Below are 22,795 nucleotides of genomic sequence, written 5' to 3'. Positions count from 1 at the left end.
TGTGTGTATATACAAACAAGTTCCCCGCGAATAGATCTGCCGGATCCTTTATTCAACGCGGATTCACGCCGATATTTGCATGTAGCAACCCGGCTATATCGATCAAAAATAAATGCATGCGTTAAATCCGAACGGAAATCGTATGCAGGATCAGTCTGGCATCGATTTTTCTCCGACGAAGCTTTTGGCGATGCTAAAATAATTTTTCATTAATAAAGATAAGAGAAGTTTGTCTTTTCCCCCCCCAGAAGAGGAAGACGAAAGCTGAAAAATAAAGCTAATTTCCGGTTAATTTCATGTGAAATTCGTTTCAATAGTTTCTTTATTCGAGACTTACAGGTATCTTTAAATTTTTTTTTTTAAATAACAGAAGAGTAGTCTTATTGTGCAATATTTGTCTTTCTAAAAAAATTGTTTCGACAGAATTACCGAGGAATCTGTTATTACGATCGGTTTCATTTACACCAGAACTGCTTCCGAAAGAGTTGCAAAAAGTTGTTCTCTTGAGAACAATCGACAGCGGACTTTATACAAGAACAAAGTCGACGATGATATGCGAAATCCATCGTTTGTGTTGAAGTCACTCGTGCGGTGTGTGTGTATGTGTATGTATGTTTGTGATTAATACACTTTCGCTCAACAGTGAGCAAAATATTGTTTGTTACATGTTAATGCCAACACCATTTTACAAATATAGTCTCTGTTTCTGTGATTTGTTTTCCTGCTACTCGTAATTGAGTCAAGTCATTCGTCAGCCGGAAATACTCAAGTATCTCTTTTCTCACTCGTTCTTATCGCTTTTGTTATCCTCCTTATTGCGCGCAGTACCATCCCTCCTGCGATCGGACTTGGACGCGAACAGGTGGTCTTTGACGCGTTCCTTGACGAGCTTCTGCGGGATCACCATGACGGTGGTGGTGATGTTGCCCAGAAAGAGTATGAGAAACATGGCGCTGAGAACGGACACGTGCCACGTCGCCTCCGTGTGATATGTCAATTCATATAATACGTAAGCGTTGTACAACTGAAATGTATAACCGATGAAGAGAAATGGTAGCAAAAAAGAAAGACCGCGCCACATCCAAGAATGAAATCCTTCGATAGTGATATCCATGTTGTCTCTCTCGCCTAATGCTTTCAACCGGTAAAGAACACCACGTTGATATCGAAATTGCAAGTATTGAACTACACCTGAAAAATGTACGATTGTTAGATGGAAATTTAGTTGTCATCAATCTTTGAGCGTAAAAATAGTACAGCACATTGTATAAAGTTTTACATTTATATCCTTCAATATTTGAGAATTTCTGTTGCATAAAGCATTCGCTTAGAAATTTTTAGATTATTAATTATATCAAATATTTATTTAAAAAACTGATATTATAGCATTATTTCGTCATAACGTTAAAATACTTTTCCAAAAGTTTTCGTATAAAAAATGCGATTTTTTTTTTACATTTTATTAAAATATCCGCAATACTTACTGATATACACATTGAACCACATAAACTGACTCCGAAATTCATACCACGGTCCCGTGTTTGGCCACACTAGCAAGACACCGGACACTACTGTCGAAAGAAAATGGTGAAATCTCCACCATCCCTTGATCCTTGATCCATTAACTTTCAGTATGCTTTCTCTTATCGTTAACGTACAGTAGTACCAAACGAGAAGAAACATAAAACTAAGTTCTAACGTTCTGAAACATGGGCAAAGAAACAAAATGAAATTTATTTACAATATGTAAATAAAAATTTATACATGTATCATACATGTAAATATGTATATGCATATAAATGTATATAAATTTATAACATATTTATCATAAATAATAAATTGACATCTCACCTTATATTAGTAAAGAGATTTAATACAGATAGTACAAATCCAATTACTGATAGAACAAGTTTGAACTTCTCATACTCATCTTTGTACTTGAATCTGGAATAAATTATTGATATACAGGGTGTTTCATAATGTCCGTGCCAGCGCTCGTGTGCGGGTAGAATGCGGTAAACTGAATAGAAAAGTTCTGTACCATTTTGCAATTTTTGCAATAATAATTGAGATATTAATTAAAAAGGATTGACGAATAATCGCGCGTTGCATGCGGCTAGACCATGGGCTGTACACTCTAGGCGTGACAGCAACGAGGATCACACGGCAACAAAAAATAATATGTATTACTCTTGCTCTTGCCATGCGTTATTTTTTGTTGCCGTGCGATCCTCGTTGCTGTCACGCCTAAAGTGTACAGCCCATAATCTAGCCGCGTGCAACGCGCAATTATTCGTCAATCCTTTTTAATTAATATCTCAATTATTATTGCAAAAATTGCAAAACGATAAAGGACTTTTCTATTCAGTTTACCGCACTCTACCCGCACACGAGTGTTGGCACGGACATTATGAAACACCCTGTATATATACCACTTGAAATGAAACTATGAAACATGTGCTATGTTTGATAGTGACGTACTTATCGCTTTTATTTAATATCGACACATTGACATTTCCCAGGATAATTTTGAGGTACGTGCCATTCGGTTTCGGTAAGGTTTGCTCTATCTCATACAGCTGTCGGTCTCTCCTTGTTATTGAATCCTCCAATTTTTCTCGCGCGTCTCTTGTGTTCAAGCTGCAAATAAGCGAAAATTACGTATAACGTTTTAATTTCAGAGATTTAATCAGATAATTTAAATAAAACGTAAAGCTTACTTCACATATTTAATAATTATTATACAAAAATCTTCTAGAATATTCAAATTTATATTATTCACTTACTGTTTCAAGGACTTTGATATTATAGCCATACGGTATCTCTGGTGAGAAAGACCTTTGACACATTTTGCCTGCAATTCACCAACTTCCTCCAATTTTGCAAGATACTCTCTATTTAGTGTCTGCAAACAAATCAAAGTTTGTTAGAATAAATTGTTATCTTAAATGTTGTTATTATAAATGTAGATTCTTGCTCATAAAGGAGAGATCTTTAAATTACATCTTATATTTTTTTGTATTTATACTCCTATCATATGTTACTCTACATCTTATATTGTATGCAGCTTTTTTCATTTCTTTATTTATATTTATCGTTCTGTTACTAAAATAAATATTAATGATAATTGACCGCTGCCTTATTAAAAATTCTGCATCATCATTATCGCTGACCACGGAAGAAATTGATGTAGAAAAATGTCTAGTAGGAAGATGCATGATCAAAGTCGCATGATCGATTCATATTTCGACGATCGTCAAGGTCAAAGGAAAATCACGTGACGCTCGCGAACTCGCCGAGATCGCGATTTTTCTCCGCCGGCGAGGCGGAGCATCTGTGACATGCGAGATGGTGCGAGGTGATGAAACATAACCTCGTGAACCACGCGAGACTCAGCTGACTCGCCGCTTCGCGATGAAATCAGAATGGAATCTCACCTCGAGCTCCTTGTAGTCCTGCGCTAGGTCGTCCCAGTCCTTGAGACAAGATTCGGCATCGATGTCCATCGCGGCGGGGAGAGTCCGGTCTTGCGGAACGGCGTCTGTCAAACGCGACGGAATCCGACGGATCCGTCCAACGATCCGTTCGATCTGATCGCTTTCGGCGGCGCTTTCCCGTACTTTCTGCACTTGAAACACGCGGCGGACGCGCGTTGGCGAAAGAGGGAACGGCGGACGTCGCAGGGGTGTTGCGAGAGAGTGTAAGAGAGTGCAGGAAAGATCGGAGCTGATGCGCAGCGCGGTGTAGTCGCAGGTGCTACGTCGTCCCCAGCCACCTTCGGGTCGCGCATCGAGCGACGGAATGCCGCGCGACCGGCAGCGCGAGGCTGGAGAAGGAGCAAAGAGCGGCCTGATAACGATCGATGCTGCTGCTGCTGCTGATAACGCTGATTGTAGAGCGGAGAGTAGCGCGACAACAGGTGCAGGATTGATAAGCGCGCGACAACTATTCGGATCTGTTAAATTTTAACGGTCAAGCGCCACTTCGCTACGGAGAATCGAGAGCGCGGAGTATCGATTCCTCGAGGATATCGATACTCGACCGAAGAAACAACGATACTTTGCAAACTTTGCTCGCCTCGTTGCGAAGAATAAGAATTTTCGGCAGAAAAACGAATGTTGAGAAACAAAAATGAGGAAAAAGTAAGATTTTGGACGTAAATCTATTGATAAAAGACGTCGCAGTTGTTTACGCGCAACAGTTCTACAGCTATTCATTCAAAACAATATGGATCCCTTTTTTTTTCTTGTTTTGCAGGAATAAAGCGGGAGAGGCGGAGGTGGGGACCTTGTTTACCATTTCGCTTGAGGAAATATGCATCCTGTTTCGTCCCGTAATGAATGCGAGCAGCATCCGAAAACAGGAAAGACTCTTTGGCTGCGAACGCTCAAAGGCGCGACATAAAACATTGGAAATTCAGAACCGAGTCACACGGAATACACTTAGCATATCTCGATGTGTAATCGACGTCTCTCTCTCTCTTTCTCTCTCTTTCTCTCTCTCGCTCTCTCTCATTCTCCACTCTCGACGGAGTGTTTCGGCTATTTTGATATTCAAATGTTTCTCTGTATTATTTATAAACACATTCGAACGATTCAAAACTTCTCGAAGAATAGGATTGTTCCTCGTCGCTTCGAGAATAAACACAGGTATAAATTTTATATCTGCAATTATATCTTGTCACAGAAAAAAATTTTCAAGGTTTTAAAGATTGAAATTTATAAGCGATTTGAAGAGTCTACGCGGAAATCACGATAAAATGTTTTCTTTCTAAAAAATTCTGTCGAGAATTGTCGCGAAATTCATTTAATAACTTTGCGTGGCATTAACGAGGATCTTTTGCTTTATAGAAACCCGTGGAAGGGACACGATCACAATTCTAATCGATAAAAGGGATAAATGGCGGCGCATGTTCTAGATAACGGTATCCGATCTCCTGCTGCGAGCTCGGGAATCCACTCTACGCAGGCAAAAGGTCTTCGTGGCCGGCTTAGCTTCGCTCCGCTCCGCTTCCGGTCGGCTTCGTTCCCGGTTTGCCGCGACCCCGGCATCAGGAAACTGAACGCGTGGCAGTGAGGATCGGAATGCTTGTCAGACGAGTTCGGCAATCCGATAACTCCGGTTGAAACGAGAGGATAGCTGGAAAAGCGCAATGTCAGTTTTCAAATACGGGCTTCTACGTTTAAGAGTATCGCTACAGCTCGATAGTAACGCAAAGATATGAAAGGAACAGCCGACTGGTGGTACGTAAATATTTATATTGTTAGTAAGTGTTGGATAACGAACCCACGAGTGTCAATCGAATAAAATAAAATCAAATAAAATTTCTTGAACTAAATTTTGTAAGAAAAACAAATTTAATTAAATCATCGTGAAACAAATTTATCGCGTTTGAGAATAACAAATCGACAAAGATATCGCGTCTAGATTAAAATTATTAATTAAAATTTTCTTCCTAAATTTTAAATGTCACATAAACATCGGGTTAAAATATAAAATATTATACGCAAACATTTCGTGTGGATGAAGTGTCTCGTGTTTGCCGTGAAAAACGAATCCTGTTTGTCGATGAGAGATAAAGTTTTTTTAATTTGTTGCAGCAAACACGCGCGCGTATTTTGCTTCCACGTATCATCCTGTTTTCTTAATTGCGCCTTTTATCTCCTGATGATGTCGCGTTTTTAGCGCACGTATGCATTGCAGAGCACGAAAAAACGGGAGAAAAAATATTGACACGAGATCCGATAAAGAGATATACGGAATTATGAACCCAGAAAGAGAGCGTTACGTCCCGTTTTGTTGAAACAATAGGTTTTTTTTTTTTCGTTCCGTCCGCTGAAATTTATGCGCGTCGTCTTCGCGCCGAAACAACTTTTTCGTCGACTCGGGGAAAAAATGCTGAATTGTAAAACGTTGAACGATCCGCCGGTTCTGATACGATCTAATTTCTTGTCGACAGTGAAGCCGCAATCGTACTCAGTTCAACTCGCATACTCACTGGAAAGATGCATGCGGCACGCAGAACTCTTCAGAGGATTTCGAGGTCGGCGAACCTTCGTGGCGACTTCGACGTGTCGTTTTCCAAGCGCAGAGCAGCAGGACACCGTCCGCAATCCTTTATCCTGAATATAAAAAATGTTATCTCGAGGAATATTGTCGATCGGAGCGCAGCAAGGAGCTCCGTTCTGTCGCTCGCACGAGACTTCGGCACTTTGGCGAGGAAAGAGCCGCCCGAGTCGCGCGGGATTCCTGTCTTCGGCACGATACTGTCTCTGGCGATGGCTGGTGGCGCGCAGAAGCTACACGAATACGTGGACAAGCGGCACCAGGAACTCGGCCCGATCTACAGGGAGCAGATCGGACCGGTGCGGGCCGTCTTCGTCAACTCGCCCGAGGAGTTCCGCAGGATCTTCCTGCGACTGGAGGGCCCCATGCCGCAGCACTTTCTGCCGGAATCCTGGAAGCTTTACAATGAGATCCGTGCGCAGCGCCGAGGATTGCTCTTCATGTACATTTTTTTCGGAAATTTAAATTCAACATTAGATGCAATAGAAACTTCGCGAAAGTTTCATTTTTATAAAATGCATCGTAAAGTGAAAGCGATTGTTATAAAAGTGACGTAGCTTGCGCTGAAATTGGTAATGAGAGGGTGTGTTTCAGGGATGGAGACGAATGGCTACACTTCCGCAGGATTCTGAATAAGACGATGCTGCTGCCCGACTCGGCGAAGCTGATGTGCGCGCCTTGCCAGGAAGCCGCCGAGAGTCTGACGAGGAAGTGGAAGCAGTACAGTCGAGACGGCTCGACGATACCGAATCTAGAGCGTCAGCTCTACATGTGGTCCATCGAAGGTAAAATGAATCCGATTAAAATATAATAATATAATATTGAATTTTTGAATTTGTTTTTTATATTAAATTTCGGTTAAACAGCATCACAAAGTTGCTTTTGGCGATTTTCTGCCAACAACGCTAATCGACGCGTTTCCGTTGCAGCGATGCTTGCGACCCTAATAGGTTCGCGATGGCGGGATTGCGAGCGGCAAATGCGTCCCGAAGCGGAGGATTTGGCGCTGATGCTGCACCGGATCTTCGAATACTCCGCTACTTTGTCGATGATACCGGCCAAGCTGGCGAAGAGGCTCAAGCTGCCGGTGTGGACGAAGTTCGTCTGGACTGTCGACACGATTTTGGAGAAAGTGTGCAATCTGATACCGGAAATGACGCGGTTAGACGGCGACGGGCTGCTGCGGACAATGATGAAAGAAGGCATCCACGGCGACGACGCCGTCCGAATCGTCGCCGATTTCATTATCGCCGCCGGCGACACGGTACGCTTTGTCAACTTCAGAATATTTCGTAGTTTATTTAATTCTCTGATTTATATAAAACCGATTTTCCTGAAAAAAAAAAAATTTATTCCAAATTTTCAATTTACTTTCTTGCAATTCTTGTCTCTCGTTTCATATCTAAAGATATAAATAATACTCAGTAAAGATACATAATTGTTTAAAATAGATTTGGCTTTTTTGTCGAGCGCGTTGTTCGCGGAAAAGTCAAATGTAGATGATTATTGTTAAACGTGTTTGAAGAAATTATAATCAACAAGAAGATTATTTCGCAAACGGCCTTCCTTAGACAGCCATCACCATGCAGTGGGCATTGTTGCTGCTAAGCAGTCGCTTCCAGCTGCAAGAGCAACTGTTCCACGATCTCAGGGATCTGTCACCGGAAGAGGTCCTGCGACACCGCTTGCTGAGGGGCGTGTGGCGAGAAGCGCTACGGCTACATCCGGTCGCGCCGTTTCTCACGCGATATTTGCCGACGGACGCGACAATCGGCGATTATTCCGTATCGAAGGGGGTGAGTTATCGCAATTATCCGAAACGGCAGTGTTCACTTCCGAATTGTCTGCTCATGTCTCTCCCGCCAGGATTTAATTCTCCTGTCGATTTATTCGAGCGGTCGCGACGAGACCGACTTTCCGGAGCCGAACGAATTTCGGCCGGAAAGGTGGATCAGGACGAAGGAGGGCTATCAGGGTGTGAAAAATCCGTACGCCACCCTGCCGTTCGCGATGGGCGTGAGAAGCTGCATCGGTCGCAAGCTCGCGGAGACGCAGATGTCTCTCGCGCTAGCGCAGGTGGGACAAAGTTCGATCGAATCGATTCAATGTAATTCCAATTCACGATTCGTTGCTGTTACTGTTTTCTCGCAGGTCATCAAGAACTTTAGAATCGAGTGCACGAATCGGGATAGCATAAAGATGATCCTGCATCTGATCTCCGTACCGTCCAGGCCTATCCAGCTGAAGCTAACGGAAAGAGAAGTATGAAATCGTTGAACGCATGCGGGAAAAGAATTTCATTGCGATACGAAGAAATGTACATACGCGAAGTATTCTTATCTTATCGAAGAAGCGAATAAAAGATTTGCCAATGATAGAAATTCGTGATATTTTTAAGATATTTTGTAGATAATACGAGAAGGATTGAATGCGAAATACGATTTTGAGTGTTTCATATCATTTATATTATTATTATTATTATTATTATTATTATTATTATTATTATTATTATGTACAAATGATTCGCGTGAGAGCGACAATATTTATATTGCAATATGTACAGAATTAATAAAGACAATACTGTCTTAATCGTCGAGTAATTTCGAAAATTGAAAATGCACTAAGCATGCGCGAAGAGTCTCTCGACAAAATTTAATAGAACGAACGGCGTAAAATTAGACTAGCAACAGGCGGTTAGATTATGTTACGTTCATTCCTAGAATTTGCTCTTCGATGATTCACTCGGGAGGTTAAAGAATTATTTTTTTTTCATAGTAAAATTGCACTAATTCCGAATTCATGGATCGTCCGACGTCTTTAAACTTGGCACAACTCGCCGACGATTATCTCCCGGATCTCGTTCAGGAACTCGCCGAAGGCGTCGGTGGCGCTGAAGTCGCGAAACGTCCGCACCGTCTCGCTCCACGACGTCTTCGCGACGAGGAAGCTCTTGACGCAGCAAGACCTCAACTCGTGGCAGGAGTATTTCCTGGCCCAGCGCCAAACGCGGCAGAAGTTCTCGTGACTGAGCTTGTCGATCGCGGTCTCGGTCAGCGTTTCCAGCAAGTCCGGCATGAGAAACTTGTCGGCCAGCAGCACGGCGTCGAGAAGCGACTCGATGCTCTGATACTCAAACGCCGCGCCCGTCGCCGCCAGGATCAGCGTGATCAGGCCGTCACGCGACGTGTTCTTCAGCCGCACCCGTTTCTTGCCCGACTCGCTGAAATTGCCGTCCAGCATGGCGGAGAAGACGTCCGAGCGGCAGCACAGCATCTTCCTGCACGCCTCGACGGTCGTGCCGTCGTCCAGCTCGAATGTCACCGTCGACGAGACCGTTGCCGTCGGATGACTCGCCTCGAGGGACAGTCGCGAGTAGTCGCGTGGCTCGCCGGCGCCCGCCGTTAACGGAATCGGACGGACATCAAACGGATCGATCTTCAGCGATTTCGCCAACTGGCAGATCGACCAGATTGCCCGCTCGTGCCAGTCGTGCGACGAGTCGACCAGCAAGCGGAATATCAGCTCCAGCCCGCCGTACTTGTTCAGCAGACGCTCGAGGGTGGAACGTATCTTGATGAGAAGCGGTATCGACACGGCGGTCAGCAGCTTGTGCTGCTCCTCGCCGCGCAGCAGCATGAATGACAGATGGCCGATGGAGCCGCCGGTCTCCGCCACCGTGCGCAAACACCGCGTCCACTCCTCCGATTCCGGCAGAGTCTGTATCTCGAACACCAAGCCTTGCTTCAACAACGACGTAAAGTACGCCGCGTTCCTGAAGAGAATTGAGAAACGTGAGTGCGACGAACAAATTCTGCTTGATGAGAATCAGTCGAAATTTGAAAAAAAAAAAAAAAAAACGAAAGAATGTAAAATTTAAGAAAGCTTACCTCATGATTCTATGCAATATCTTGATCGCCGAGTATCTGTGGCGTTTTTGAAATACATTCACCGTTATGTACGTCATCAGTGCATTAATGGTTGTCGGATCCGCCAGGCCGTCGATGGTCCTGAGGGAAAAACTACCCAACAGCAGCAACGTGTGGTATTCGCAAACATTCTTGCTGGGGATCTTGGTGTCTGATGAAGGCGCGTCGGAATCCGCTTCGCCGACTGTGAGCGACTTGCAGCTCTTCAGAGAAGCGATTTCCACCTCTGCAACAAACACTGATCTGGATAAGTAAATGGAACATTCGAATATATTTTGAACTTGATTGACACGGAAAATTTATATCGAGGAAGCTAATGAAAGAAGATGATTTACCCTCGTCATTGTCGCCGCATTCCGTATCGCTGCAGATCGGACTGTAAATGTCATCCTCGGTGTCGTCGGTCTCCGCATTAGAATCGGAAAAGACGCGTAACGGCGGCGTGCTGGGCGGCGACGAGGACGAAGCGCTCGTCGTGCTTCTCGGGCTCCAATCGTCGCGATAATAATCCATGCTGAATCTGCACGAGTTGTCGAACCAATTAATTCTCGATATTACTTTATAAAATCAACGCCTGATATTTCGCTGATATTTTACGAGTGTCAAAGCAAATATGCAATCTTTTTCACCTTGAATAAATCCGGTTGTACTTCAGAGGTGTCTTTTGGCTCTCCGGTGGATAATCACTGTAGCGCTTCCTGGATGCATTACTCTTCTTGCTGTCCACAGACGCGGCGATGCTCGTCAGTTTCGCCACCAAAATCTCCACTATACCGTGCTTCACCAAAATGTCGATAGCGATGTCGTCGTAGAGAAATTGCGCGAGCGCCTGCAGCAATACAGGATGATAGCGCTCGTGCTCGGGCTTCTTCAGCAGCGCCAGGATCAATTGCAATCCATTGCAGTCCTTGATCCTGTCCCGATTCACCGATTCTCGGCAGAACATGCACAAGCTGACCAGCACTTCCTCGTGCAGGTGCTTAGTGTTGATCAGAGTCACGAGTTCCTCGACCGCACCGGAAATGCCCAACAGCAATCGGCACTCCGCTATCTGGCAAAGACCGTACAGGCACTTGATAGCCATTTTGTTACTGTTCATGCTGCAACACCGCATGAGGCATCTGTAGCCCTGTTTATTCTTCTCCACTTCCATCTGTATGCCACAGCGCGGGTCCAGAGTCCCAAGGAACGCGCACATGGCTTTCAAGCACGCATCTATGAGATCGACGTACTTGGCATCCCCGCTGGACTTCTTCTCGACCATGACAAATATTTGGGCAACAAGCTTCATAATCTCGTGCTCTATCATTTTCTCTCGGCTCTGCTCGTAAAAGCTCCAAATGTTCCTACAAATGTCATTGGAATGAAATTCATAATTGCAATATAAGTGTATATCAAATATATTTTAATTTATTCGTCATTTAACTCAAATAATTCCTTTTAGACATCAATTTATATAAAGTTTGTAATGTCACATTCTTATTAAAAAGAAAGAATATCAATAAAATTATAAGTAATTTCGTACCTTACAGCTCTGACCGCCATGCAATAAGTTTGTGTACTGGTTTTTGACATTAGAAGCTCTTTAAGTGCTTCCACTATACCGGTATTGTATAACACTTTGGCATGCCAGCTGCATTCTGACAAATTACTAACAAGTCTGCAAGCACGACAGTGCAGCCTGTTATCTAATTTCGAGTTTTTTATTATAAGCACCACATTGGATCCAATTTCGCTGCTCCGTACCTGAAATGTCATGTTTTATTTAATGATAGAAAAGAACAAAAAATATATCTTGTGAATGAATAATATATGATGCAAACATACAAATATTGCGTGTAAACTAAATAATTTAAACATAAATTCTATTTTCTATTCAATTTTATTATAAAACTCAAATTGCATTAATATTGAGAATATATCAACAAGAGATTTATTGTTTTAAAATAACACTCATATAATAAAACATTTCTAAAAATAGTAATTAACTATTACGTCATATTTTCTATGTTATATTATATTAAATAAACTATAAAAAAATTATTGGTTCTTTAAATGGTTTGAAAAAGAATCATATTTTTGTGCTCCCAGAGCCAAAGTTCTAACTACGCCCCTGATCCGCAACATCAACTTTGCAATTAAATATGCTCTCAAAATGAGAATAGGAAAAGAAACATACCTTTTCCCTGGCTTCGAAAGCTATGCAGGCATCTGCAAGTATGCTCAGACTCATGTTTAGGATTGCATGATTTTGGCAGCGTAGAAGCTGAGCAAGAATACAGAGATTATTTGCTTGCTTAGTGAACTCCTTACGCAGCTTTGGATCATTCTTGAGCTGGGCGAGGCAAGTGGCGATGCCGCTCTTATTTTCTGCCCGAAAATGTCTCGCCAGTTCCAAAACGATCGGGCAGTCGCCCGTCAAGTCCTCCCACGGGATTTTCGGCAACGACATCGCAAATTTTTACGAAAATCGAGAATATTTATCGCGCGACATAACCTCAAAGTGTCAGTGGTCCACACACTGCACTTTATACTATTTCGCGTAGCACCACATGCGCTATATTCGCGTCAAGTAAGTTAATTATTGTCGTGAATTGTTCACGATTTTTTAGTAAATGACGGTTTTCTATTCCTTTAAACGAGTAGAAACACCGTGTGAAAATAAAATCTCGTAAATCTTGAAAATCTCGACAATAATTGCAAAAATCGTTTTCGTAAATTTTAAACGTCCCGCCGTTTAAAAGCAACTATAGAGGTTATAGAGACTTTTAAGTTTCTAGAAGCGACAAATTTTTCTGCCATCTAACGGTGTTAATTCATTCTTTTTATTTGCGTTTTTTTACATTTTTAAAAAATTTTGTTTTACCTTTTTCTTCATCAAGCGGAATATGTTGTTTATTCTTAACATTTGAAATAAAATTCAATTAAGAAGTTTTGTGGGACTTGTTTTAAAGATTTAATAAGGGTTTTAAAAGAAGAATATTATATTCTCTGTACAATGTAGCAGATATTATAGTATAAAAACATAACACACAATCTGAATTACAAATTTATACATAAATTACAACGTCATATATATATATATATATATATATATATATGTCAATAATGTACAATATTAAGGTGATGTTTCTGTTGGAGACTTCTTTTTCTTCAATAACTTATATGTATCTTTTGACAACAAATAACTGACACCTCCAGCAATGGTTGTGATTGCTGTTACATAACATAGACATTGTAGAATCGGATGGCCTACAAAATGATAAACCGGAGCAGCCAATGTTCCCGCAACCAAAGTTAATTGCACTCCAGTGTTTAGCTTGCTTGTTAGGGTTGGTGCTAATTGTACAGTGGCATGTGTAGGATCAAAATATCTTGCCAAGGTTTTCTGAAGTTATAATAAATTTACATCAATCTTAATCCATCGATATACCAAGATGAACGATCATATGACGTAATTAATAGATTTCGATACATACTGGTGGCGGTAAGGAACGATATCTAATGTAAGATGCAGCAGTCACCAGAGCAATATCGCGTGTAACTACCAGACAAGCGAGTGGAACTGGTATCAGACCAATCCATGCTAGAGAGAGAAACAATGGCCCTACAAGCAGCTTGTCTGCGACTGGGTCTAAAAAGCTTCCAAGTTTAGAGGCTTGCGACGTCCAAGTACGTGCAATCCATCCATCTGCGAAATCACTGACTCCTGCACACACAAGCAACCATAGCGCTATCTACGCCATGATTTTAATAAAGTTATTAATTTATTTATTACATCATTTATAAATTTTTTCATTTAAAATGTTAAATTGCACCTGATAATCTTGTGACAAGATCAAATAACTTAAGAAGGGTGATGACACAATACGACCCATGCAAAGCAGATTCGGTATGGTCCAGATATTTTCTCTCTCAATAATCTCTTCTACTTTTCTTTTTGTATGTTTAATATCTTGCAATATACGCATTCGTAATGCTTTTCTTCGATTCGCTTTTTCTTTTGTATCAATACAGTGTCTTAAACGATTTTCTGTTCCTATGACGTAGAATCGTGCTTGCCATATTAGATAATGCTTTACACATTGCTCTATTAATCCTTTATTTAAAATTGTTGATTGTTTGAATCGCAAAATAGTAAAGTAGCTCATAATTATTTGTTCCTATCTGAGATAGAATAAAAATAAAAACTGTTAAATATCTTTGCAATTAAACAATAACTTGAGTGTCCAAGAATTAGCAGAAAGTGGATACGTCACGTTATTCCTGATGAAACTTCGATCAATTTTTCTATAATAAAAATGTCGAAATATAATTCATTAAAAATAAAGTTTTTCTGCACATTAAACAGCGGGAATAAATAATGTTAATGTTAAGTCGCAGATCGTATTTGAAGCAAATTTTACTATAATGGAACATCAATTTAAGTGGCTTAGTTATTAAAATATCGTTAAAATTTCTTAATGTGTAAGAAATAATAGCCAGAGCAATCTCTGGCTAAAAAAAATATAAATGTCAATACAATAATTAATCTATAAACAAAGCACCACCTGCGTGTTCGACTTTATACGAATTCTAGGACAAATTGTATGCATCGTGTGAAATGGAGCACAAAATATTTCAAAGATAATTATACTACGTACAAAAATGCCCACATATCTTTTATATATTCACGATTAGTGACTTTTATAGGTTAAATTCGTGAAACAACAACATACAGCGCAAGAAAACATTCCATCGCCGAACATGAATGAACCCACGAGCAGTGACGCCAGATTTGAGACGCAAACAGCAAGCAGCAGGGAGGAATACCGCACATGCGCAAGTCATTTGCGCTTCGGCTAGCTTCAACATTAGAAAAGAGCAGACGTACTATTTCTGTCTCCTTTCTTACGCTCCATTTTATCCGGGATTTTAAAATATTGTTAACAGGAGCACATGATGACAGAGGAGCTCATTCGTAACAGTACAATCTATTGATTAATTAAAGCAACATTACGAATGCATTACGATGGTGTACCGACTGCACTACGAGTGAGCTCCTATATCATCATGTGCTCCTGTTAACAATATTTTAAAATCCTGGATGAAATGGAGCGTTTTGGGTCAACAGATATTATAATTGAAACCTTTTTACATACTTATTTTCGCTTCTGTTCTACTTTTGACAGTGTTAGGATGCTTGTAAAACACTCAAATAATTAAAACGTCTTTTTTTTAACTTTTAGAAAGTTTTTTGTTGCAAAATTCTAAATGCCAATTAGAGAAATTAAAAAACGACGTCTTTTTAGGACGTTTTTAGGATGTCTTAAAGATGTCTTTTATGTCTCATGCTGCTTATTGCTTGCGTCTCAAATCTGTCGTCACTGCTACGAGCGTGCTGCAACTGCGCACGTGAATAGGAAAGCTTAGAACTATCAATACACGATATTTGCATTCGGATTCATAGGACTCTTATCAAATTATTGCTAAAGAAAAATTGATTATGTTTAGTTTGGTTCTGTAATAAAAAATGAAAAATAAATTAACACGTAAAATAAAAGAACATTCTGTTTAACGGATTATGATGCATCACATTGATTGCAAAAATGCAGTGTGTGGGATAATAATGAAAGTAAATATACAATGTTTTATCTACAATATATCAATTTTTTTCTATTTAGATAACTGAAGACAGTTTTTCTCTCGGATTTGTTTTTAGCAACCCGAATCTTACATTTTGTGATCCTTGTTTAAACCGACGGTCAATTCGTACTTCGGGCCATCCTGTATAGTATGAGCCGACAATAAACCGAACGAGTACGTTTTTAGTGTATCTTAGCAGTGGAAGCTGAAATAAACAATGTCAGAAGAAAAAAGTGAAAGGTAGTGATTGTACGAGTTACATATTACTCGTTTCACATGTATACTCCCTAATTTTGTACAAATCGTCTCTTTGTTTATATCCAGTGTATTAAGAAGTTGACGTTGAGGTTAAGTTGACATTATGTTTTTATTGTTTGTTTCATTGTTAGTAAACAACTCAAGTACAGATCATTTAACAATTTTATTCTAAAAGATTTGACAGTGGAAGATCAATGTAGAAATTATATAATTTATGAATTTTGATTATTGGTGATTTGAGAAAGAAAAGAAATGTAAATTAAAATTCTAAGGAATGAAAAGCCAAATGATGTAAGAATTGACAGATTTAACGATATACAAGACATTAAATAATTTTATAAATAATAATCATAGAATTTACAAATGTAGACAAATCAGTTTGTAAAATTCAAAAGATTTAAGTAGTCAATATAATTATATAAAATATATAAGTTATATCATAGAATTGAGATTGTTATTTAATTGTAATAAAAGAATAATTAAAAATATATAAAAATAGTTTGAACGAGAAACCAGAGCAGATTGAAGTTACAGAAGAAAAGATGAAAATAAAACTTGACGACAAGAGCAAGCAAAAATCTAAGCAGGATGAATCAGCAGAGAGATCTAAAGATGGTCAGCAAAACGGTAACAATGAGAGTGGAAATTGCTATTGGTAATTATTTACAACTAATCTTATTGATAACATTTTTCTTCTTTGCAATATTGTGGTATTAATACAAATCACATTACAGTGGCAAGGAGAGAAATCTAAATATTGTGGAGCTACTTTGTGCGAGCTGTTCACGATGGTTTCATGAGTCCTGCATCGGATATCAATTGGGCAAACTTGTACCTTTCATGATGAATTATGTGTTCATGTGCAAGAATTGTTCACCAACCGGCTTAGAGAGCTTCAAGAAGAACCAGGCACGTAAGTATGCTAGAAAAAATCAACAGTACTGTTAGTTTACATATCGCAAAATACAATATTCAGATACTAATTGTGATGCTTCGCCATTTCCAGCATTTCCACAAATGTGTGTAACAGCAATCGCAAACTTGCTGCAGATGTGCCAGAAAGAAAGTGATCAAAAACTTCTATTTCACAAGGACAAGGATATCATACCATTCATTGAGTGCCATTGGGAGAGTATGACGACAATGCCTCGTAGAGTCACTCAGTCCTGGCATGTCACGGTATTTAATAAAACTCTCTCACGGTAGTTAGATTATGAAGTGACAATCGTTTTTAATGTTTCTTATGTTACACGAGACATGGAATCATAAAAAGAATTTTATTTCAAATTTTATCGCGAGTTTAAGATGAGTTTAACAAACAATTCATCTTTTCCAGATCCAGAAAGCGTTGCTCAAGGATGTCGGAACTCTATTTACGATGGATGACAATACTTCTGAAGGTCAACTTTTCGGCCTGGCGAATTCTGATCTTACATTAATTAAACCGAATTATGAGGCGATGATTAAAAATGGTCACCTTCGAGCGACAGAAATGGGTCTACAACACGTCGGTATGTATCGACTACTTTATTTTGATTATTATCAATATTACAATAAACTTTCTGTTTCTGTTTCAATTTCTGTATGTTCTGATCCTATTCTTTTTTATATTAATTATATATTATTTATGGATTTATTCCATTATTTATGTACATTTCAAGCTGTTACTTTAAGTTTCCTTAAATTAGAGAAAAATCAATGATATGTACTTCTTAAAACTTCCAGTTAAATTTCCATTTTTTACGCACCTTTCAAACAAATAATATTTTCCAACAAGCAAACTTTGTTGCACATATATGTATATTTGTCATTCTTTATCTTATCGCGAACGCAATCTTCGACTCGCTATCAGGAAACTACCCAAGTTTGAATCACGATACAGAAATCGAGTTAAACTCTCAATAAACTTTGCCCTCAACGAGATACCTCACTGTAACGCCGTAACGTTGTCTTTGATATCGCAATCATATCATTTGTATATACCATTATATAAACAAGAAATTCATATCATTACGGCAATTAATCAATTAATTTTGGAAAAAAAAACTAATTATCGATTTTGTTTTTGAAATACATTAGAAAACAAGTAAGAGTGATTGAAAACAGAGGGAAAAGGATTAATAGAAACGTAAATGGTCGTAAATTATTGAGAGCAAATTGAACACTAGCTAAAATTAAAATATTATAATGGAATATTCAGTACCACTTAGCGGAGGATTGCGGGGTCGCAATGCTAAGCGAAAATTTCCGGGCGAGACGACTGGTACAGGCTCCGGGAAGAAGGGCAGGGGGTCCGACATGACTACCCCCAAGCTACCAGCTCATGGTTATCCATTGGAGCACCCCTTCAACAAGGATGGCTACAGATATATCTTGGCAGAGCCAGATCCCCACGCGCCTTTCCGGCAGGTATGATTTAATCTTTCAACATGTGTGTGCATGTGCGAATCTTATGCAGTGCAAGGTCAGAAATCTGCGAATGCCACAAATATTTCAGAATAAAAATAAATGGTTTTAAACAATTAATTATAAAAGCTTCTCGTTATTATTTTTCATTGACATAAAAATTTGAACATCTGCACTTTTAGTTTTACTGGTATTTTTATTTTGTCTTGCCGGGAATTTTGAAAAGACACGTTTTATGCGGAACAATAAATATCAAGTATGTTTTCGATATTTGCAGGAGTTTGACGAAAGCAGCGATTGGGCTGGTAAACCTATACCCGGTTGGCTGTATCGTGCTCTTAGTCCGAGCACGGTTTTGCTGGCGTTGCATGACCGCGCGCCACAGCTTAAGGTAGCTGAGGATAGATTGGCGGTCACTGGAGAAAAAGGATATTGCATGATCAGAGCCACGCACAGTACGTGACAATTTTCAGATCTCTAGCAATCTATCGAGACACGCAGTAGCATTTCGCGTCAGGTAATCTCATAGTGAGATGTACGCTATGGCATATCCTTTGCAGAAGAAATAGGTTTCTTCTGGGAAATAATTTGATCAAACTTTTAGATAAGACAATTCGCTCAAAAAACAAAAAGAAAAAAAAGAAGGAAATAGCACATTCGATAAAGCGCATCTACCGTGTCTGCTTGGTCTGTGACTCTTTTTGTAAAAACATCGTTCTAATTGCATTTACCAACACATTCACAGGTGTAAGCAGAGGCACTTGGTACTGGGAAGCCACGATTGAGGAAATGCCAGAGGGATCCGCAACGAGGCTCGGATGGGGACAGGAGTACGCAAACCTGCAAGCTCCACTTGGTTATGACAAGTTTGGTTACTCGTGGAGATCCAGGTATCAAATTTTCATTGATTACTATACATATTAAAGACCAGATAGTTAAAAAATATTCCCTTACATTTTAATTCGCATAACTGCATTTTTCTTGTATTTTTCATTCTTGTTTCGAAACATTTATACGTACGTAGCCATTATTTATATTATTCTTCATGTATCTCGTGAGAAATGTAAGATGATATGTGCTTCCTTAAAGAAAAATAAAAAACTCAAATTTTCTGGCTTCGACAGAAAGGGTTCACGCTTCTACGAAAGTCGAGGCAAACATTACAGCAGTAGTTACGGCGAAGGTGACACCTTGGGTTTCCTCATAATCCTGCCGGATGCACACGATGCATCGCACATTCCGAATACTTACAAAGACAGAGTGAGCATAAGTTTATTTCGGTAGAAAAAATTAAAATATTGAAATTTCAGTAGTAATTAAATAATTAATTTTTTGCATTATTTTAATTGTTCCAAATTAGAAATAAATTCCGTTTATTGAGATATCTGATAATAATAGTAATATGCACCTCTCTATTTTGAAATTAGCCTTTAGTGAAGTTCAAGAGTCACCTGTATTACGAGGAAAAGGACCAAGTGCAGGAGGCCCTTAAAGCCCTGCGATTTCTGAAAGGCAGCAAGATTGTCTACTACAAGAATGGGGTCAATCAAGGCGATGCTTTCATAGACATCAACAAGGGCGCTTACTATCCTGGGATCTCAATTTACAAGAGTGCGACAGTATCCGTGAATTTCGGACCAAACTTCAAGTGTCCGCCACCTGATGTTGCATTTAGAGGCGTAAGCACATTTGCATTATTTATTTGTACTTTACGATCGACAATATCTTTTTTTTCTTTACGAGTGAATGGCAAACGGCTTGAGGATATAGAATTTACAATTTAAATCAATTTATTCACATTATTCACGATGATTTTTCATGAATGAATTCCAAGTTTTGTGAAAGTGAAAAGTTTTTCTGTTCTTCTGAACTTTATATTCTGTTATTAACAACATTAATAAAACTACATTATTATTACAGATGCATGAAAAAGCAGAGGAGGCGATAGCCGAGCAGTCGATGGCAGATATGCTTTATCTCACCGAGAACGAAGGCAAACTAAGACTCGATACATTCGTGTTGTGACATTAGTGCATCTTTTTATTTTCGTATTTTTCGTTGTGCGTTATTAATAGAAATTGTTATGATTGCAGAGTTTACGGTGGTTCACAACACATGGCGAAAATAAAATCTTAAGAATTTTTTATTTGTATTTTTACAAAAATTCATGCGCGTTCCAAAACTTTTGTTCTCTTACAGTTCTCTTCTCTTGTTAGTATATTGAAGAATAAACCGAAAGAAAGCTTGAATGCTAAATCTCATCAATGATTTATAATCCTTGCGTGCCAAATTTTCGCCATGTAGTTTATCATGTTGTTGATCAAAATTCTGCAATTAAAAAATCTAGTGCAACAGCGGTCTTTCGAAAAAATAATTCAATTTCCATTTTAAGAGAAAATGAGAGTTCAGAAAATAAAATTGGAATTGATTTTTTTAAATTATAGAAAATAGATTACAATCTATTGCATTGAATACTTTCAGATTTTTAATTAATCTCTAATTTGCATTACAATTTAACTATTTAAAATCGTCGATTATCCTGTGTTTTAATTCTGCAAATTAAAGAAATATTTTTAACTTTATTTTGCTTTATTCGATATAAAAAACATTTTATATGCAATAATCTAATAAAAACTTCATATTAGTTGCATGGAAAAATATTTCTAGTCTATATATATTTTTAGATATTTATACTCTTCATAAATTATGATTACAATTTAAGTTATTATTTTGAGTTATTAAACCCATAAAATGACATCATTTTCCAAAGCCGCCTCTGCAAGCAGGACTCGCAGATATCGTTTTATCGCTCACTTCCCATTGCTCCGGTGTTTTTGCCTGGAAAAATATCAGAATAATAATATACAACTTTTATTTGATGTATTTATCGAATTTGAAAGACTGAACTGTATTTATCGTATTGGTGAGGAGCTAATTATTAGTAGACAACTTACTATTATTGATAGAGCATGTACTCCTTCTTGTAGTTCTGTTTGCAATAACTCGTTTATCATTCGGTGTCGCTAAATTAATAATTGAATCAAGTGTTGCTTTTATTACGTTTTGATTATTATGTCAGAATAATATTTATTATTTAATTTCACATTACAGAGAATGTTTTATAAATGAGAATCGTTATAAGAAATGTTCTACAATTTGTTTTTTATATGATTTACTTTTATATCATTTTTATGCTACATTTCATATTCTCAGAATTAATCAAAGCAATAAATTAGTTTGAAGCAACAAATTAATCTGAAGCAAGATATAATATTTGTAATTAAAGAATTACATTAAAATCTACAATCTTACCTTGATTAATGGTTGCTTGTCAAACTTGTCTGACACAATTACTACTTTGAAATGTGTCTCAGAGCCTTTAGGAACATTATGCATGTAGGATTCATTAATGATGTCACAATACAGAGGTTTCAGCCCGGCTTCCAGCTTTTTTCTTATCAAACTTTCGACAGGTCTGCTCAACGTTTCACCACTACTCATGTTTTGCCAACAGAATATGCTATCTATGTTAACAATTTCGATTTAATTCACATTTATACTTGTCATTCTACATAAATCATGTATGAATATATTAGATGAAAAGTCCTAAACTATATGTATAAGAGTGCAATTGTATACAATTGCTACAATTCAATCAATATCAAGGTGCAAGAAAATTACACCAAAAAGTATATATAAACTATAGTTTACTCTTAACAAAATAAAGTAAAAATAAAATTAGTGTCAAGAAAGTCTGTTTTTGACAATTATACAACCGAGTCTTCAAATATAATAATATATGTGTACATTTTTTATATGATCGTCTTGTACTTCTAAATAATTACTCTACGTATATGTAATAAATTTGTAATTTATACAATAATATAAGATTGACGACAAAATGGTAATAAATAAAGACATAATCAATTTTGTAAAAGAACTTTTGTTTTCATTAATTTAGCCTAATCTCACTTTAAATTGTAATAACCTACGAATTACCTGCTCGAATTATTAATTTTCTCAGCTGCCTTGCTTTGTACATTTATGTGCAATTGTTTATATTGTTTTCTACACATAGCATTGTACAATTAATTTTTAAGTTAAATTTGTTTTTGTCTTAGAAGATGGATCGTCAAACAAATTGTGATCGATTCATTATAGGTTAAATTAGGTCGGTTAGGTTGGGTTAGGTTAGGTTAAAATTAGACTAGACTTGGACTAGACAGTTCAGGTATATGAAATGTATGTGATATATATCTTATCTCCATCCTTTCAACTAATTAAATTAATTGATTAGCACGTCACATAGTATGACAGCAATAATTTTATATGCTAAAAATAAGGTCTACCTTTTTACGTAGCGCTCTAAAGAAAACAGCACAAAAATATGTAATGTAATTCTATATTATTACAAAATAAATTTTAATTTACTTGAAACTATTTGAGATATAATGTGACTTATAAATCTAAACATGCTATCGATTGAGTTGAATTGATTCCGAATCGCAATCAAA

At 38.2% G+C, this 22,795-nt stretch overlaps 6 protein-coding genes and 1 long non-coding RNA gene across 14 annotated transcripts; 2 read left to right on the top strand and 5 right to left on the bottom strand.

The window, feature by feature from the left end:
* Positions 1–304: 304 nt before the first annotated feature.
* LOC105673066 (transmembrane protein 120 homolog) lies at positions 305–3,925 on the bottom strand. The gene is made up of 6 exons (XM_012368409.2): positions 3,438–3,925; positions 2,787–2,905; positions 2,482–2,640; positions 1,852–1,944; positions 1,485–1,702; positions 305–1,191 (listed from the first exon to the last, which is right to left on the bottom strand). Exons 1-6 carry the CDS (start codon positions 3,504–3,506, stop codon positions 782–784), a joined length of 1,068 nt encoding a protein of 355 aa, XP_012223832.1. The 5' UTR covers positions 3,507–3,925; the 3' UTR covers positions 305–781.
* Positions 3,926–4,003: 78 nt separating this feature from the next.
* Positions 4,004–9,947, top strand: sad (Cytochrome P450 family protein sad). Of its 4 annotated transcripts, none has more exons than XM_067358396.1 (9): positions 4,004–4,142; positions 4,258–5,243; positions 5,960–6,508; positions 6,661–6,851; positions 6,996–7,330; positions 7,638–7,862; positions 7,933–8,142; positions 8,218–8,328; positions 8,842–9,947. In XM_067358396.1, the coding sequence occupies exons 2-9, from the start codon at positions 5,221–5,223 to the stop codon at positions 8,842–8,844; spliced, it is 1,647 nt and encodes a 548-aa protein (XP_067214497.1). In that variant the 5' UTR covers positions 4,004–4,142; positions 4,258–5,220; the 3' UTR covers positions 8,845–9,947. The 4 variants fall into 4 exon arrangements, with proteins under 4 accessions (XP_067214497.1, XP_067214496.1, XP_012223827.2 ...); XM_067358395.1 differs by lacking the exon at positions 8,842–9,947 and having other exon boundaries at positions 4,258–4,649; positions 4,919–5,243; positions 8,218–8,334; XM_012368404.2 differs by lacking the exon at positions 8,842–9,947 and having other exon boundaries at positions 4,258–4,649; positions 4,851–5,243; positions 8,218–8,334.
* On the bottom strand, positions 8,508–12,554 carry Rnb (R and B). Its single transcript, XM_012368398.2, has 6 exons — positions 12,172–12,554; positions 11,518–11,738; positions 10,622–11,338; positions 10,328–10,512; positions 9,954–10,218; positions 8,508–9,838 (listed from the first exon to the last, which is right to left on the bottom strand). The coding sequence occupies exons 1-6, from the start codon at positions 12,442–12,444 to the stop codon at positions 8,884–8,886; spliced, it is 2,616 nt and encodes an 871-aa protein (XP_012223821.2). The 5' UTR covers positions 12,445–12,554; the 3' UTR covers positions 8,508–8,883.
* Positions 12,555–12,924: 370 nt separating this feature from the next.
* Positions 12,925–14,795, bottom strand: CLS (cardiolipin synthase). Its single transcript, XM_012368603.2, has 4 exons — positions 14,636–14,795; positions 13,811–14,159; positions 13,472–13,729; positions 12,925–13,380 (listed from the first exon to the last, which is right to left on the bottom strand). The coding sequence occupies exons 2-4, from the start codon at positions 14,141–14,143 to the stop codon at positions 13,111–13,113; spliced, it is 861 nt and encodes a 286-aa protein (XP_012224026.1). The 5' UTR covers positions 14,144–14,159; positions 14,636–14,795; the 3' UTR covers positions 12,925–13,110.
* Positions 14,796–15,362: 567 nt separating this feature from the next.
* On the top strand, positions 15,363–20,731 carry ash2 (Set1/Ash2 histone methyltransferase complex subunit ash2). 3 transcript variants are annotated; one of them, XM_012368601.2, is made up of 12 exons: positions 15,363–15,606; positions 15,694–15,857; positions 16,375–16,530; positions 16,610–16,788; positions 16,882–17,054; positions 17,212–17,386; positions 18,076–18,284; positions 18,559–18,736; positions 19,027–19,171; positions 19,406–19,541; positions 19,709–19,960; positions 20,202–20,731. In XM_012368601.2, exons 2-12 carry the CDS (start codon positions 15,835–15,837, stop codon positions 20,304–20,306), a joined length of 1,731 nt encoding a protein of 576 aa, XP_012224024.1. In that variant the 5' UTR covers positions 15,363–15,606; positions 15,694–15,834; the 3' UTR covers positions 20,307–20,731. The 3 variants fall into 3 exon arrangements, with proteins under 3 accessions (XP_012224024.1, XP_067214495.1, XP_012224025.2); XM_067358394.1 differs by having other exon boundaries at positions 15,670–15,857; XM_012368602.2 differs by lacking the exons at positions 15,363–15,606; positions 15,694–15,857 and adding an exon at positions 16,008–16,166.
* LOC137000863 (uncharacterized) lies at positions 16,385–17,684 on the bottom strand. The gene is made up of 2 exons (XR_010891029.1): positions 17,624–17,684; positions 16,385–16,797 (listed from the first exon to the last, which is right to left on the bottom strand). It is a non-coding gene; the product is annotated as an uncharacterized lncRNA (long non-coding RNA).
* Positions 20,407–22,721, bottom strand: LOC105673176 (DNA-binding transcriptional regulator BolA). Of its 3 annotated transcripts, XM_012368621.2 has the most exons (5): positions 22,281–22,721; positions 21,594–21,805; positions 21,236–21,304; positions 20,996–21,119; positions 20,407–20,609 (listed from the first exon to the last, which is right to left on the bottom strand). In XM_012368621.2, the coding sequence occupies exons 1-4, from the start codon at positions 22,321–22,323 to the stop codon at positions 21,039–21,041; spliced, it is 405 nt and encodes a 134-aa protein (XP_012224044.1). In that variant the 5' UTR covers positions 22,324–22,721; the 3' UTR covers positions 20,407–20,609; positions 20,996–21,038. The 3 variants fall into 3 exon arrangements, with proteins under 3 accessions (XP_012224044.1, XP_012224043.1, XP_067214540.1); XM_012368620.2 differs by lacking the exon at positions 20,407–20,609 and having other exon boundaries at positions 20,955–21,119; XM_067358439.1 differs by lacking the exons at positions 20,407–20,609; positions 21,236–21,304 and having other exon boundaries at positions 20,955–21,119.
* Between the last annotated feature and the right edge of the window lie 74 nt (positions 22,722–22,795).

The sequence above is a fragment of the Linepithema humile genome, chromosome 6 (genome assembly GCF_040581485.1).
Source record: "Linepithema humile isolate Giens D197 chromosome 6, Lhum_UNIL_v1.0, whole genome shotgun sequence".
Taxonomy (NCBI): Eukaryota; Metazoa; Arthropoda; class Insecta; order Hymenoptera; family Formicidae; genus Linepithema; species Linepithema humile.
Note: the sequence above shows the minus strand (reverse complement) of the source record. Positions and strands in the feature narration are given on the sequence as shown.